The 14,081-nt window shown below is 36.7% G+C and overlaps 1 protein-coding gene across 4 annotated transcripts in view; it reads right to left on the bottom strand.

Annotated features, from left to right (window-relative positions):
* The window catches only part of map4k5 (mitogen-activated protein kinase kinase kinase kinase 5), a 31,852-nt gene that overhangs the window by 16,546 nt on the left and 1,225 nt on the right, over nucleotides 1-14,081 (bottom strand). For all 4 annotated transcript variants that reach the window (XM_079262382.1, XM_079262383.1, XM_079262384.1 and 1 more), the window contains exons 3-11: nucleotides 8,624-8,681; nucleotides 4,098-4,188; nucleotides 1,968-2,032; nucleotides 1,829-1,884; nucleotides 1,703-1,750; nucleotides 973-1,015; nucleotides 793-865; nucleotides 423-554; nucleotides 109-171 (exon numbers count right to left, since the gene is read on the bottom strand). In XM_079262382.1, the coding sequence (XP_079118508.1) occupies nucleotides 109-171; nucleotides 423-554; nucleotides 793-865; nucleotides 973-1,015; nucleotides 1,703-1,750; nucleotides 1,829-1,884; nucleotides 1,968-2,032; nucleotides 4,098-4,188; nucleotides 8,624-8,681 (629 nt within the window). The remainder of the gene's footprint in view (nucleotides 1-108; nucleotides 172-422; nucleotides 555-792; nucleotides 866-972; nucleotides 1,016-1,702; nucleotides 1,751-1,828; nucleotides 1,885-1,967; nucleotides 2,033-4,097; nucleotides 4,189-8,623; nucleotides 8,682-14,081) is intronic.

Genomic DNA, 14,081 nt, shown 5'->3' with positions numbered 1-14,081 from the left:
TATTCATCCATGTTTTCACCAATGAATATTCTGTATTTTAAAAAAAAGAAAAAGAAAAAAAGATCTAAATAATCCCTTAATAACATGACTAGTTATTCTCCGACTCACCATTTGTTTTTGTCTTTTAGCTTCGGAGGCTGGAAGCTACTCTTTGACATCAAAAACAAAGCCCTAAAAAGCAAACAAATAAATAAATTAGCCTTCAACTCACATAAGTCAAAAGAAGGCATGCAGAAGTTATTAATGAAAAGGCCAACTTTATTCTTTTATTATGTCCTAAACATTTCTTTCATAGAACAGGATGGCTATTCAAGCAGCCAAACATTCAAGGATATATTCCAGGAAACACAAAAGCAGGAAACAGTCTTGGATTCATGCGTAGAAGCTCTGACTGAATCTTCCTTGGTGGAAGTTAAACACACCTCATTGGATGCAGGTCAAACATTGGAGGCTGTAGCTCGGCCAGCTCAATGGATGTGATGCCAACAGCCCAGATGTCACACAACTGGTTGTAGCCACCGTTCTTCTCCACTGCTGCTACCTCTGGAGCCATCCTAAACACAGTCAGCGAGATGCTTTACCAGTTATTCAAACATAAAACTGGAAGGATGGTTAGATTTACGAACATTAGCAACTACTTGAACAGTATTTCTCTGGTAATCTGAGAAAAGCGAAAAACTGACCAATGACACAACACAGGGAAACTGAACTTTTGTTTTTCAGGTGAAGTATGAATCAAACCACTGGCATCACCACAAACCAGATCCTCTTAGAAAAGGGTGACGTTCTCACCAATAGGGCGTTCCGATGAAAGACTTTCTTTTAGCAATGGTGGCTGTTATTTTGGCCGCGACTCCAAAGTCAGCTGTAACAAGGATCGACAGGGCTTTTCAGATTATGTAATGCACATACGACTAAAAGCCACAAAGGATTTAAAGTTCTCAAGAATTAACATGTTAAAGAGCCTGTTACCTAACTTCACATCCCCGTTGTCTGTCAGAAGGATGTTTGCACCCTGTGAACAAAACAGAGAAACATTTCACTTTAATAATCTCATTGCAAAGCCGAAAATAATGAAGAGCGCTGATGCTTTATTCAAGAGGTTTACAAACAGCTACAATAAGGTCTAAACTTCTGTGGTTAACGTGTGCATGGTTGAATCTTTAACAGCGGATTTGTTTATGTCTGATCTGAACGTCAGTAAAATTGCCCCAGCATCACAACTATTAAAACCGTTTCTGTTGGCTGTGACTGACAGTCTCTCTGGAGGCATCCAGCGGTGAGAGCAGAGGAAACAGGAAGTGCTTGCTGCATAGAGCTGAGAAAAGATAATAGGTCCAGCCCTGACCTTTACGATAACACATAAGAGAAAGAGGCTCCAGCCTTTTGTGCATGCATCAGGCATAATTATCGACAGCTCAACCACAAAAAATAGTGAAGAGGGACACTACAGGCCACTCGCTTTCAAGTGAAGCCTTTCTCAGCTATGGTTTTCCTGATTACATTTCACACCTTGCTTTACTTTGCTGTTAGAGAAAAGTCACATTTAACAGCCAACGAAAGCACTATCAGAAGAGTGTCTGTGCCATTGCTGCTTCTTTGATTAATCACATTGTGAGATTGAGTGAGTATGGCAAATCATTATGAGCATGACATGAAAGAACAACAAAAAAAACCCCCACTAAAAACAAAGAGATGATACCTTGATATCGCGGTGCATCTTGCCCTTACTGTGTAGATAACCCAAACCCTGCAAAAGAAAATAAAAGTACTCTGTGTTCTGTTCTGCTTTACAAAAAATATGGCTGGTTTTAAAAAATAAAGTTACCTGCAAAGTCTCTCGGCTGACATAAGCAATCTGAAGTTCTGACAGAGGTCCAGTCACTGCATAAGCAGATTATTATTCAGTGATTGCAGAGCAAACAAAAAGCTCATCATTAACTGTGTATTATAAGAGAAAAGCTCACCGTGATAGATATCCTGCAGAGATCCTCCACCACAGTACTCCATACATATCCAAAGTTTCTCCCGACTGGAAAAAAAAAAGAACAAAGCGGCTAAATTTCATGCTGTGAAAAGTTTAAAGGGGAAAGAGAAATGCCACAGAGCTAAAATACATTTCAAGAAATACTTCCAAAAAATACCACACAATTTTACTTTAAACAACTGTACCAAGTCATTAATACTACATACAATGGCTTTAACTAGTATGCTATTTGTGTGAAGATGCAGACACACACCCTCACAGAAGACTATTTCAACACACAACCTCTAAAAACAATGAAAACCACTTCTTGTTTATAATCTTTGCAATCTCAGGTTGGGGTTCAAAACACATTTTTTTATTAAAAGTACACATGGAAAAAAGTTACTTGCACCAAAAATAATTAAAGTGCACAACTTGAATGCCCTTCAAGTTGTGCACTTTAACCAAAGTTTGTGAAATATTAACCTGAAAATGAGTCTGGTTTTTATTCACAAGTAACTGCATTGCTATGTATGTATGTATGTATGTATGTATGTATGTATTGCAGGCATTTATCATGCAAGTTCATCAAGATGAACAAAAGTAGAAGAAAGCAGATTTTTAACAACAGTCATCTCTTTACACAGTAGCAGTTAAAATATTTCCTCCATATCAGTGTAATCAAATTTTGAAAATAAGGAAAGATGAAAACGCCAGGCTATAATCATTAAAAAAGGTAAGAAGTCAGCAGAACGAATATTAAAGCTGCGTAAAGCCAACTCTGTTCCACAAGGGGAAATAATATTTAAGGATGAATTTCAGCCATCAGGTATGTTTAAGTTCTTGAACAGACAGAAAGAAGGATTACCATCTCAGATCTCACACATAATGGGAGGAAGTGAGAGAAAAATAAAAAGAAACACGTCAAACTTGGGTGAATGTTCAGTTACTCTACAACTGTACATTTCCCCATTATGACATATAAGGAGGAGATAAAGTGATATCTGATCAAAAACAAGTCGATGACATGTTTAGCCTGTATAAAGGTTATTTGAAACCTTTTTAAATGTGATATCTTAAAATATTTACAACACAGTGATTCTGAGAAATGAGCACATGCTGGGAATGAGCTTTTAATCGAGCAGCACATCTACAGATAATCTCAATGAATGAGACACAAAAGGCTGATCACACTCAGTCAGTAAGTGGAAAAAAACAACAGTCTTTAACTTTACTCACATGCAGTCAAATTTAGGTGCAGTGCTCTAATTTTAGTTGATGAACTTGCAGATGATTGTGGTATTTGGAGCCCCTGCATTTAATAAAAACTATACATCTTTGTATTTTAACATTGTGTAATGTGTGTTTTAAAAAAAAGGTGTGAAAAGTATTATGTTAATAGCTGAAAATGTGTTTTAGAGATTATTGTGGGAAAAAATCAGCAGCTGATGATACTACAGATGTGATACATGACAACCAGATGTTTTTCTGCTGACCACAGCAAGGTTTCCAGTCATCATTGTGCTACTTTTCATACATTTTCAATGGTTGTGCAAATTATTCCATGAAAAGCATGACACATAAATTCCCCTTAATGACCAAAACACAGTTCCTCAAACAAAGCAGACAAATTTAGAGAATCATCAGTGGATGACAGGTTGCTCATTAATGTCTTATGTAACCATTTGGGCTCTGGGTAGCAAAACTATAAGGAGCTTGCCTGCTGTGCAAAGACATGCATCTGTCTACACAAAGGCTCAAATAAAATAGTTCAGACACTTATGTTCCTGTTAAACCTGTTGGAAGTCTGAGCCACATGTTTTCGCGGACCAGACCTACTTCCTCTAAGATAGCAGGCACAGAAAAAACAGAGCCCAGTAAAACATAAGCACAGCATCCTGGCACAAAAGGAGCGAGTCAACACCAGCCTGGACCATGAAGGGTTGAGTCATACTTTCACACACGTGTGACAAAGCAATTCAATACTTTGAGTTCTGAGAAGAAGCAGCCTGTTAAATCGTTCACAGAGTAGCATTTTAATGCCTAAAATGCTGTACCTTGGTCAGGCTGTGAGATAAGAGAAACCCAATTGCAAGATGACAAAAGAGGAGATTTTTGGCGCGGCTCTTACCAGAGGTAGCTCCCAAAGTAGGCCACAATATTCTGGTGCATGCATTCCTTCACCATGAAGATTTCCTGCTGTATGATGGAAAAGTCATCCCCTGGAAACAAAGAGAGAAATCCACAGACACATGAACAAAATGTTGGGTTTTTTTTAAAGTTCTTTAGAGGGATTTCCTACATTTTAAAATGAGAATTTGTTGCATTTTAATAGTCTTTACTTTAAAAAAAAAAAAAAAAAAAGAAAAAAAGAAAAAAACACAAAACAAGAAATTACAGTAGGGGCTCATATTTGCCTCTGACCATATGGATCTATACTGTATCTCTGCAGCAGATGGCCAAAAGCCCACATAACACTGTACGGAACATCATGTACTTTTAAACTTTATGTGGTAGTGAACAATTTCCAGGGCTTCTTTCCAGTTCAGCAATGTACACCAACACATCAGACCAGTAGGAAGTAAAATGACAAAAATATGTAAGCCCAGCTGCTCCCAATTGTGCAGACACACAGCTCTGGAATAAATTAACAAGCAGTTAAGATCTACCAGGCAGCCAGCTTTAGCGATGTATTATCATGCTGTCATGACAGATAACTGTGCAGGTTAAGCTAAGTCAGTGCAAACACACACACACACACACAGCCAAGAAAAAATCTAAACGGAGGATCTCAGATTACTAGCAATGAAATTTGGCACCAGCAAATCTTTTTTTCTATTAGCTGGAATAAGGTGATATGTAAACAAATTTCTTAATTTATGAATTCTGTGATAAAATTATTTGCATGGTAACTTGGACCAAGTGTAGCTTTGTTCTACTCATCATAATCGCACACAGCCGCAGATACTGAACCTGGCAGCTCGCATTCCAGTCAATTAAAGCAATACCTCCTGGTCCACAAAGACAATCAAGCATAAACAGTTTGTACTCAGCGAAGCAGCAGCTGCACAGTAGCTGCGTTTTCAGCCTGTCTGGAAGTGTTTAGACTCTCTTACGCCAGGGCCTGGATTTAAGTCTGGTTAGAATTTCTGCAGTGTATTTTCCAAAGTATCCAACACCACACCGAAATATTTCCATCTGCTTTAAACTGAAACTTATCAGAGTCTAAATTCATGTCATAAAACTAACTAAATGGTTTTAAGAAATACTTAAATTTCTTCAGATTACTAGAAATAATCAAGATTCATTTTCTTACTTTTGTTATGCTTGATAGAAATGTGTTCCTCTGTTTTTATATGACTTGTTAGGTTTATCTGAATGGGACAGTGCATCTTCATTAAAAGGCAAAAGTAAATATACCAGATTTAGCAAAATTCTAATTTCCATCCGTATTCCCATGACAGAAAACACATAACACAGTGCCAATGATACCAAAATATAATAAAACAGTAGTAAAATCAACATGGGTTGCAATAATAGTATTTCAAGTTATCCATCTCTTATTTAATACGTTTAGATAAAGAGCCACAATACAGCTGAAGTAAACATTTTTAACAAAATTATGTTTGAGTCACTGTACTCCAACGTAGAACTTAAGATAATTTTTAATCAAATATTCATTTTCCACTGTAAATACAAAAGAACATAGGAATCACAAGCATTCTTGGACCTTTCTTGTGCTTTTCACTGACATACATGAAACATATCGTCAGTAATATACACTTTAGTTGGCATCTTACTACTAGTCCAGTACACTGTTTCATTACACTCATCATACTGCATTGTAGTAAATCTTTTGGGATTAAGATTAGTCATTAGTTGCTGTGAATAGCACCTCTGACTTCACGAAATTACAGACAAGATTGTAAAATATTTATCTAGTTATTTGATAACTCACACACTTATGTTTTGTTCATAATATGAAATCCTAATTATTTAATGCATTACATCTGATTGTGCGAGGCCAACAATATTAGAGTAGATGTTGGCTATCCTGTGTTGTCTTTTGTTTTGTTTTTTAAACAAAAACTATGGAAAATGTCGTTTTAACTGCAAAATCGAAGTAGGACCTGAGGCGTTCAGGTCAGGTGATTAGTAGTTTATATGATGTTTAGATTATTCATTCGATTCATAATAGCAGTGTTATGATGTGGACAAGTCCTAAAGTTTTACTCTAAGGTTGGCGAAGACATCTGGATCTGGCTCTACAACCTAATTTTGGTTGACTGATTATAAATGAGGAAAATGGTCATCAATCAGTTGATGAAGGAGTCTGTGTAACGTAATCATACCTTTAATGTTAAATTTGACTTCCTTTTTGTTCTGGATAACCTTTATGTCCCTTGTTGATGACAATGAAATGTTTAGATGATGATCAACGTAATCAGCAAATGATTGAACAGATTGTGATGAAATGTAGCCAGGATTCAGTTAAAACTCATAATGGGACGAAATAAACATTTAAACAGAGATTAGTTGCCGCACCTGCTTTCATAAAAAAAAAAAAAAAAAAAATCTTTAATAAAAACATAAATGAAAATGAGTTTTAACGGTATTCTAACATTAACATTCAGAGCAGCTTAACTTTGGACAATAAGTACATTAGATTATATTAAAGTATCACTGCATCTAGAAATGCACAGGAAAGTACTAATGACCAAAGATGCTTTCAGATGCATCTAATGACAGACTGCAAAGAACCGCAAACGCTTGAGCAACAGTAATTTTAGTGACATGACTCTAAAGTCTGTCCAAAGAAAAAAAGTAATAAGTCACCCTACAGTCTTCTGCTCTTGGTGAGTCGAGGCTGGAGAATGAAGCCACTTCCTCTCGAGCTGAACGCTTCCCTCTGCTCTGAATACACACATTCTTGCTCTTCGGCTCAGGTTACAATTCACTATGTTGCAATTATTCAATGTTAAGTCTCACACCAAGAAGATTTTTATGCATTTTAAACCATTTAACTAGTTATAATTCTTAAAGACACACTGTGGCTGTATTTGGATGAGAAAACTTTTTACAAGAGTTACTGCTTGTGAACTGATGACTAACAGAAACGAAGTTCAACTTGTTTAGTTGTTGAAGGAAATGAGTCCAAGGAAAAATGGGATTTCTTACGGAAATAGCTAGGAGGTGTCGACAAATGATGGAGAGGTGAATTAGTCTAATAACAAGACTGAGATATATACTTATATTGACTTCAACTTCAATAAAACAACTGTCTACAGTGCTTGCATTTCAGTAGAATTGCATTTAACTCATTGACTCTCACTGATGTCTATTGGGCTTTTGCACTAAAATGATGTGATAAATGGTATCTATACACCTATATTAAAAAATCAGATGACTGGGAACTAGTGTTAAAATGTTGTGTTTGACTTGACACACTGTAGAGAAACTGATCCCCTCTTTATTCCATCAGTAAAAACTAACCAGCTTGGTTGGCCATTTTGTTCATTTGTTCAACAAAGCTCCACTGCTCTGAAATATTCAGCTGTTCTCGCTCACTTTCTTTAGACATGCGTCACTCCTACTGGTCAAACCTGTTTTTTGCAGGGTCCACCCAAAGCTGTTTACCTTTAGCACAGAAAGGAATGTCTCTTGCAAAAGCCACGGGAAAAAAGAAAAAAAAAAAAAAAAAAAGTTAAAAAAAAAAAAAAAAGTTGTCCTTTAGCAAGTTAGCATTGACCACCCTCATTATTTATAACAGTTCTGCAAAAGTCCATGTGGCTACACAAATTATGTGTTAAGAAAATAAATTTTACCAGTTATATTTTCACATTTGATACATGGATGAGCTGAGTTTAGGTCACTGAAGCAATGAAAATATGTTCTGCTTTGTCTTTTCCTTCCAACTTCAGCTAAAACCCTGGTCCTCTGACACTTAAATCTACCTTCTTCCAGCATTCCTGCGGAGTAGGTCACACATGTAAGCTCAAGCTTCTTGGCTTGATCAGAAGGGAAACTTATTTCCTCGTGACCATCTTGAATTTACAGATAAAATGTCAGATGTGAGAATCAAGTGCAAACTCTGCACAATGTTATGGGTTTCACATGAAAACCCCGCCAATACAGCCAGTACTACCAGTACTACCAGTACAGCCAGTGACATGAATGAAAGAGAAAACAAATGCAAGTGAATCTCTTCCTTCACTGGTAATCAGATGAGCTCTGTCTGTTTGCTGGTGGTACAAAGCCCTTTTTCGTAATCCACTAATCTGGATCGCACTAACTCTGTCAGTAGGTCATTACCAGCACAGACCCCAAGCTGGACACAGCCAGACATGTTTTCACACAGATGAACTCGCCTCACTCTAAAACAGACGTTCTGGAAATCATGACCGGATTGTGATAAAAAAAATTATTGTAATGCGTTTCAGCTTTCAGGACACTGGTTCTTACAAAAATGAACATCATAAAAGCATAAAAGAAATGTCAAAAATGCACATATACAGCCCTAAATTTTATGTCAAGCAGTAAGGACCTAGCATTTAAATGTGTAATATTGATCATTTTTTTGTGTCTTTCTATTGAAAAATGAGAGTTTTCTTCATTTTCAGAATAATGAAAACGGATGAGACAGATTATTGTTCCTACCGGGTTCCAGCTTGATGATCTTCACAGCAGCAAGTTCTCCCGTCTGGATGTTTCGAGCCTGAAAGACACCACTGTGATTGTCAAGAGGGCTACAAATAATTCAGTACTATTCATGTTGATAGTATGAAAAAAGTGATTTTTATCAAATTGAATAAACATTGTATGAAAGTTCTGGGCACTGTTGGGTGTTTGTAAAGACAGGGTATTCTGATGGATATTTTTCAGTATTTTCTGACATTATAGAGCAAATACTAACAGATAATCTGCTGTGGTGACCCCTGGTGACTCCTCTTTCAGATCAGCTGAAAGAGGAGATTACAGACCAAATGTTTGCTTTGATAAGCAATTCAGTAAAGTCTTCCCTAAAGCTCTAAATGTCATATTTCAGATATGGAAATTTTACATTCATGATTTGTAACAAATGAACAGAAATGAAGACACAGCTATGCAGCCTGATTGGCTAAGATGGGTGTTAAACCAATCAATGCCTCTGTGATCAGAGCCACTAAATTCTCAGCAAAGCCAGAACAACTGGTTTCATCTACCTCTTGTCCTCACGAGACCTCCTAAACTCGAGGTTCCCATAATTTAACATTGTCAACAGAGGTAGAAAGGGCAGAAATGGTCATACACAGGCTGAAGAGTCAGTCCACAAATATGACTTATGCTTGAATATTTTAATTTGGTTTTGGTTTTCTTTTGTTTTAGATCCCCTTAATTGAATTACCAGCTTTGCCACATAATTATTCTCTTTTTTTTTTTTCCTTTTCTTTTTTTTTTTTTTTTTTTTTAAACATCATTTGTAAATTTGTAGAGTATGTATTAGAAGAATAAATACTAGAAGTCTCCATTGTTAGTCAAATTTCCGTGTCATAGTCAGCTGCACCATCTTTGGAATCCAGGTCAAGATGGGATGCTCCCTAATCCGTGGGAGTGAAGAGATGCGACGAGCAGCTAAATCAGCCGTAAACCACAAACCCCTCCACAGTGGCCAACTTTCAACACTGGGATGTGCTGGTAAAGCACACACACATAAACTCTAACCCACATAAATGATGAAAAAGCTCATAATCCTTTTATGCTTCTGTGTTCTACGATGGCAGGCCTGCACTGATAGAAGATTGTTTATTTTTTTATTGTGGATGTTTCTGACAGTTCTGCTTTAAAGTGTGTTAGTGCAAAAACTGAGAACTTGCCTACAACCTGTGGCTCACTTTACACTTCCTGAAGTAGTCTGAACCAACTTGAGAAGTGAAGCAAGAAAGGAGAAGTTGTAAGTTGACAGATCATATATGTGATACAGCAGGAAGCCAACTTTAACCACCATTACACTTTAGCTAAAGAAACGAGGGGTCTCATGTAACCGATATCTTACAGGATCTGACACAACAATCAGCATGTCGGACAGATAAAAACATGCTGATCTGATGTGTGAATGGATCCTGCGTAACTGCAACAACGGTGCCCTGTCTGTGAAGAAACAAGTTTTTAATTACCTGGATGTGACACCTCAGTGAGTCTCAACTGGAAAATCACTGATGATGACAGATGACCAAAGCCAAAATGCAGCTTTGACTAAAACAGTAATAAGGTTATTAATGCACAGATGATTCTTTTGAGACACTATTAACATTTTTTAGTTTACAAAAGAAAGTTTCACATAACAAAACCTCACCAGAAATGTCATTGAGTGTGCGCTGGTATATGATTTGTAATCATTTTAAAAAACAGCCAGGACGATTAAAAATAACAAAAAATATATTAACAAAAAAAGTGTAGTGAGTGTGAAGCCGTTTGGCTGTTTCTCTGTTGGCTGTTACTACTTTAATGACGTCTTTTCAGAGGTTTTACTCATGTCAGTAAGACAATGCCAAATCATTTTCTGCACTTATCACAACAGAATGTCTCTACAGAAACAGACTGGGGGATTAAAGAAACTTTTATAGCAGCCCTTCTGATGTAATTACTGGTTTGTTTACAGTGAAGTCTGATTATGATTATGATTTTGAATGTGTGTTAATGTGCAACCAAACTCTGATGTGGATCAAAGAAGCGATCTCTGATCCACCTACAAACGTAGTTCTGTCTGCTGCAAGTGAACCAAATGCAGGGCACAGGTTACAACGCCTGGCATTGTGGGTACAATGCCTAGGATTGTGAGTAAACACACCCAAAACATGCATGCATGCATGTAGAACGACAGCCAGGAGAAATGGCTCATGGTCATATTTGTAAGAATGTGGTAAACGTTTTTATAACAACATGGTCAACCGAAAACCATTACGATCTGATGCAGATCAATGTTTGGCTCTTATGTGATGGGATTAGTCAATAGGTGAGTGAGTTTTCTTGTTTACTGTTTTATCGTTTTCTACAGTGTTTTTTTTCCCTGCACTTCTGCCTCGAGTACAAAAGAATACATTCTTTTAAAAGGTCCATTTCATTTGATTAGGTCCAGCACAAAAGCTAAATCTGACTGGAAGAATGTTGCAACTCACAACAAAACCAAACCAACTGGACCAAATCTAGCAGACTATCAGGCTGAATGCAACCTAAGGTAATTTGTATGCTGTCCAGGTTTATCACCTATTAAATACACACATTGCAAATAAAACTATCAATAAAAGCCCTAAACTTTAGACAAGATGGAACATGATCTCCTCAGTTTCACAATGTGCAAACTAGTAAACATGCACTTATAACAACTTTCTAGTAAATTTTAACGGTAGTAAATTCAAAATGAGCACATATTTTTAGTTGGATATTCTATATTCACATTTTGTACACTTTCATGGAAAAGGTTGTTGTAAACAAATAAGGAGAAGAAAAGCTGCGCCAATCCAAAAAATCATTGCATGGCAGCCCAAATGAGAACTTTTCCCTATTCCAAGTGCTTCCGCTGTCAACGCAGCACCGAACGCACCCATAGTGAAACGCATGTTTAGACAGGGGCTGGATCATATTTCAGCCCACTGCAGCCCTCAGCCTGCGAGCTCTGAGAGAATACCAGGCGCAGCATTCCACCAGTAGCCTGTCTGGGGGTGGGGGCTGGCCAGAGAGGCTTTGTATGGAGATAGTCCATAACAGACCAGCTGAATTGTCAAGACTGGATAAAAAAAAGTTTATCTATTTGTCTGTAAATAAATAAATAAAAGGTTGGTTTTTTTTTTGTTTTTTTTAGTGAACTGCACCTCAATACAGACAAACAGCTGGGATATCTGGTGCTTGTCAGGTTATTTTGAAGTATGGTTAATAAACAACTGTGAAAAACTGTATGCCCCTGACAGAAAAACAGTACCTGCAGAAATACTGAAGCGTAACCCATTTAGATCTGCAATTGGAGCCTTTTAAATGTTAAGTGACTAAATAATAATGAAAAAACTCCTGCTCAACAAAACATTTTCACGTTGCTTTTCATTTTGACAAATGATGCTAAACTTTAAAAGGTTTTTAGCTTACAGGCATACAGCAAGGAATAGTAGAAAAGCACTCGGAGAGCACAAACCTCCACCAAGGTCTTTAAAAAGTTCCTGGATCCAAACGATGATCCAGATCATCACCAAAACTAAATCAGTTCACATTTCCTGAAAATTTCATGCAAATCCGTCTATAACTTTTTTGAGTTATGTTGAACACAAACAAACAAACAGATGGACGCCGGGTAAAACATAGTACGGCAGTAGTAAAGAATATTCAATTAACTGTCACCACTCGGCTGGTTCGCAGGCGATCTAACGCACCAGCATCAACACCTTGTGAAATATCTCAGGAACCACACAACAAAACTTAATGGGGAAAATTGCTATCACAAGCACACACTCAGGGTGATCTATCATGATCTCGGGACAATTCTAGCCTTTTGAGAAAGTTTTAAATCCAGCCGTTAGGTGCGGCATTTTTTTCAGGGAACTTCACATGTGAATTCCACCATCCTACATTCATGATTGATTACATTTTGTGATTAAAAAACTTGTCAACTATGTCAGCAGACCTTCATATTGAAGCTCAATGTTAACTGGGATGACTTTCTGTTGGTCATCACCCAATAACATGCTCAGATTTCTTCTTCTTTTGTTTTTATGACAGTTACATCCAATCCGAGCAGCCAAAGATCAGCGCGAGTTGAAATAGTTATCTTACAGTATCAAAAACAAAGTAATAAAGTATAATAAAAAGTAATCCAAAAACAGGATCACCACCTAAATTAAATCAGTTCTTTCTTTTCACATTTCCAACAACTCCTGAAAATTTCATGAAACTCCATCCATAACTTTTTGAGTTATCTTGAACACAAACAAACAGACAAACAAACAGATGGACGCTGGTAAAAACATAACTTCCTTAGTGGAGGTAATGAGCAAGTCTTCACACTGAAGAACAAGGAAACATTTCATTTCTCATATTTGCCCATGGAAAAAAAGAACAATGTGAATACAGGTATTGAGAGTGTCTTTTTTCCCCCTTTGTCTTCAATGATCTAATAGTAAAGTATTTTTTTCAGCTCTACTTCCTTAAAAAAAACAAACAAAAAAAAAACTGTCTAGCGCTGGCCTGCTTTGCCATCTTATGACTGCCTTTCAATCAGTACAATTATTAAAGGGACACCTACATACCTAGTCTCATCTTGGTAAGAAAACTTTGTGAAACCTAAGGACTCTAAAATAAGCAAGCGAATCTGGTGCCCAACACCATTACAGTATTTTAATCACTATATATTACTGAAAGATGATGACATGATTGTTTATTTTTAGTTAACAGCAACCAATACTAAAGTGATGTGGGTATTCAGACAAGCAGGTCTGTTTTCTACACAAATATGTCAGGAAATGCTGTCTAACTGGTTTCACATGCAAAATACCGCTGCAAAGCCCAGATTCTCGTGATTCTACTGATACAAAGTGTTTTGAGATCAATTAAAATAGGTGCAAAAAAGAAATAGAGCAAATTAGAAAACAGATTTAACTCAGAGTTGAAACCTCCTCCTATTTTACTGATTGATTTTATCCCAACAAACCAGTGTTGCATTAGTAGCAAAAGCCAAAACAATGAAAGCCAGTAAAAAGCTCAGTTTGGAAAAAGAAAAGGCAGCAATGGCTCCAGTGGATTCTTAGTTTTTACTCCTGCTACATGTAAATCATTGATAATGAATTCACAGGACAACACAAATCCCCCCTATCACAAAAACATTACATAAAGACACCTGCTTATGCATGGTCAGGATAATATACTGTCCATTCCTTTTCATTTTCACTGTTTTGGTAGATTTTATTTGACTTTAACAACTGTAAATAATAAATAGGACAAATGAATTATTTTTTATCTTGCCAGTTCACAGTATTTAGAAACAAAAAAGGTAGGAACCCTGAAATGTAAGTGCTTTAACATTTTATATGAAGGTGTAGTATTTTATACTTTGAAGTTAATAATCTAATTCTGATGCACAGAAGATAATAAAAAT

Source organism: Telmatherina bonti, assembly GCF_933228915.1.
Source record: "Telmatherina bonti genome assembly, chromosome: 22".
Lineage (NCBI taxonomy): Eukaryota > Metazoa > Chordata > Actinopteri > Atheriniformes > Telmatherinidae > Telmatherina > Telmatherina bonti.
The sequence above is the reverse complement of the archived record's forward strand: the minus strand, read 5'-3'. Positions and strand labels throughout refer to the sequence as shown.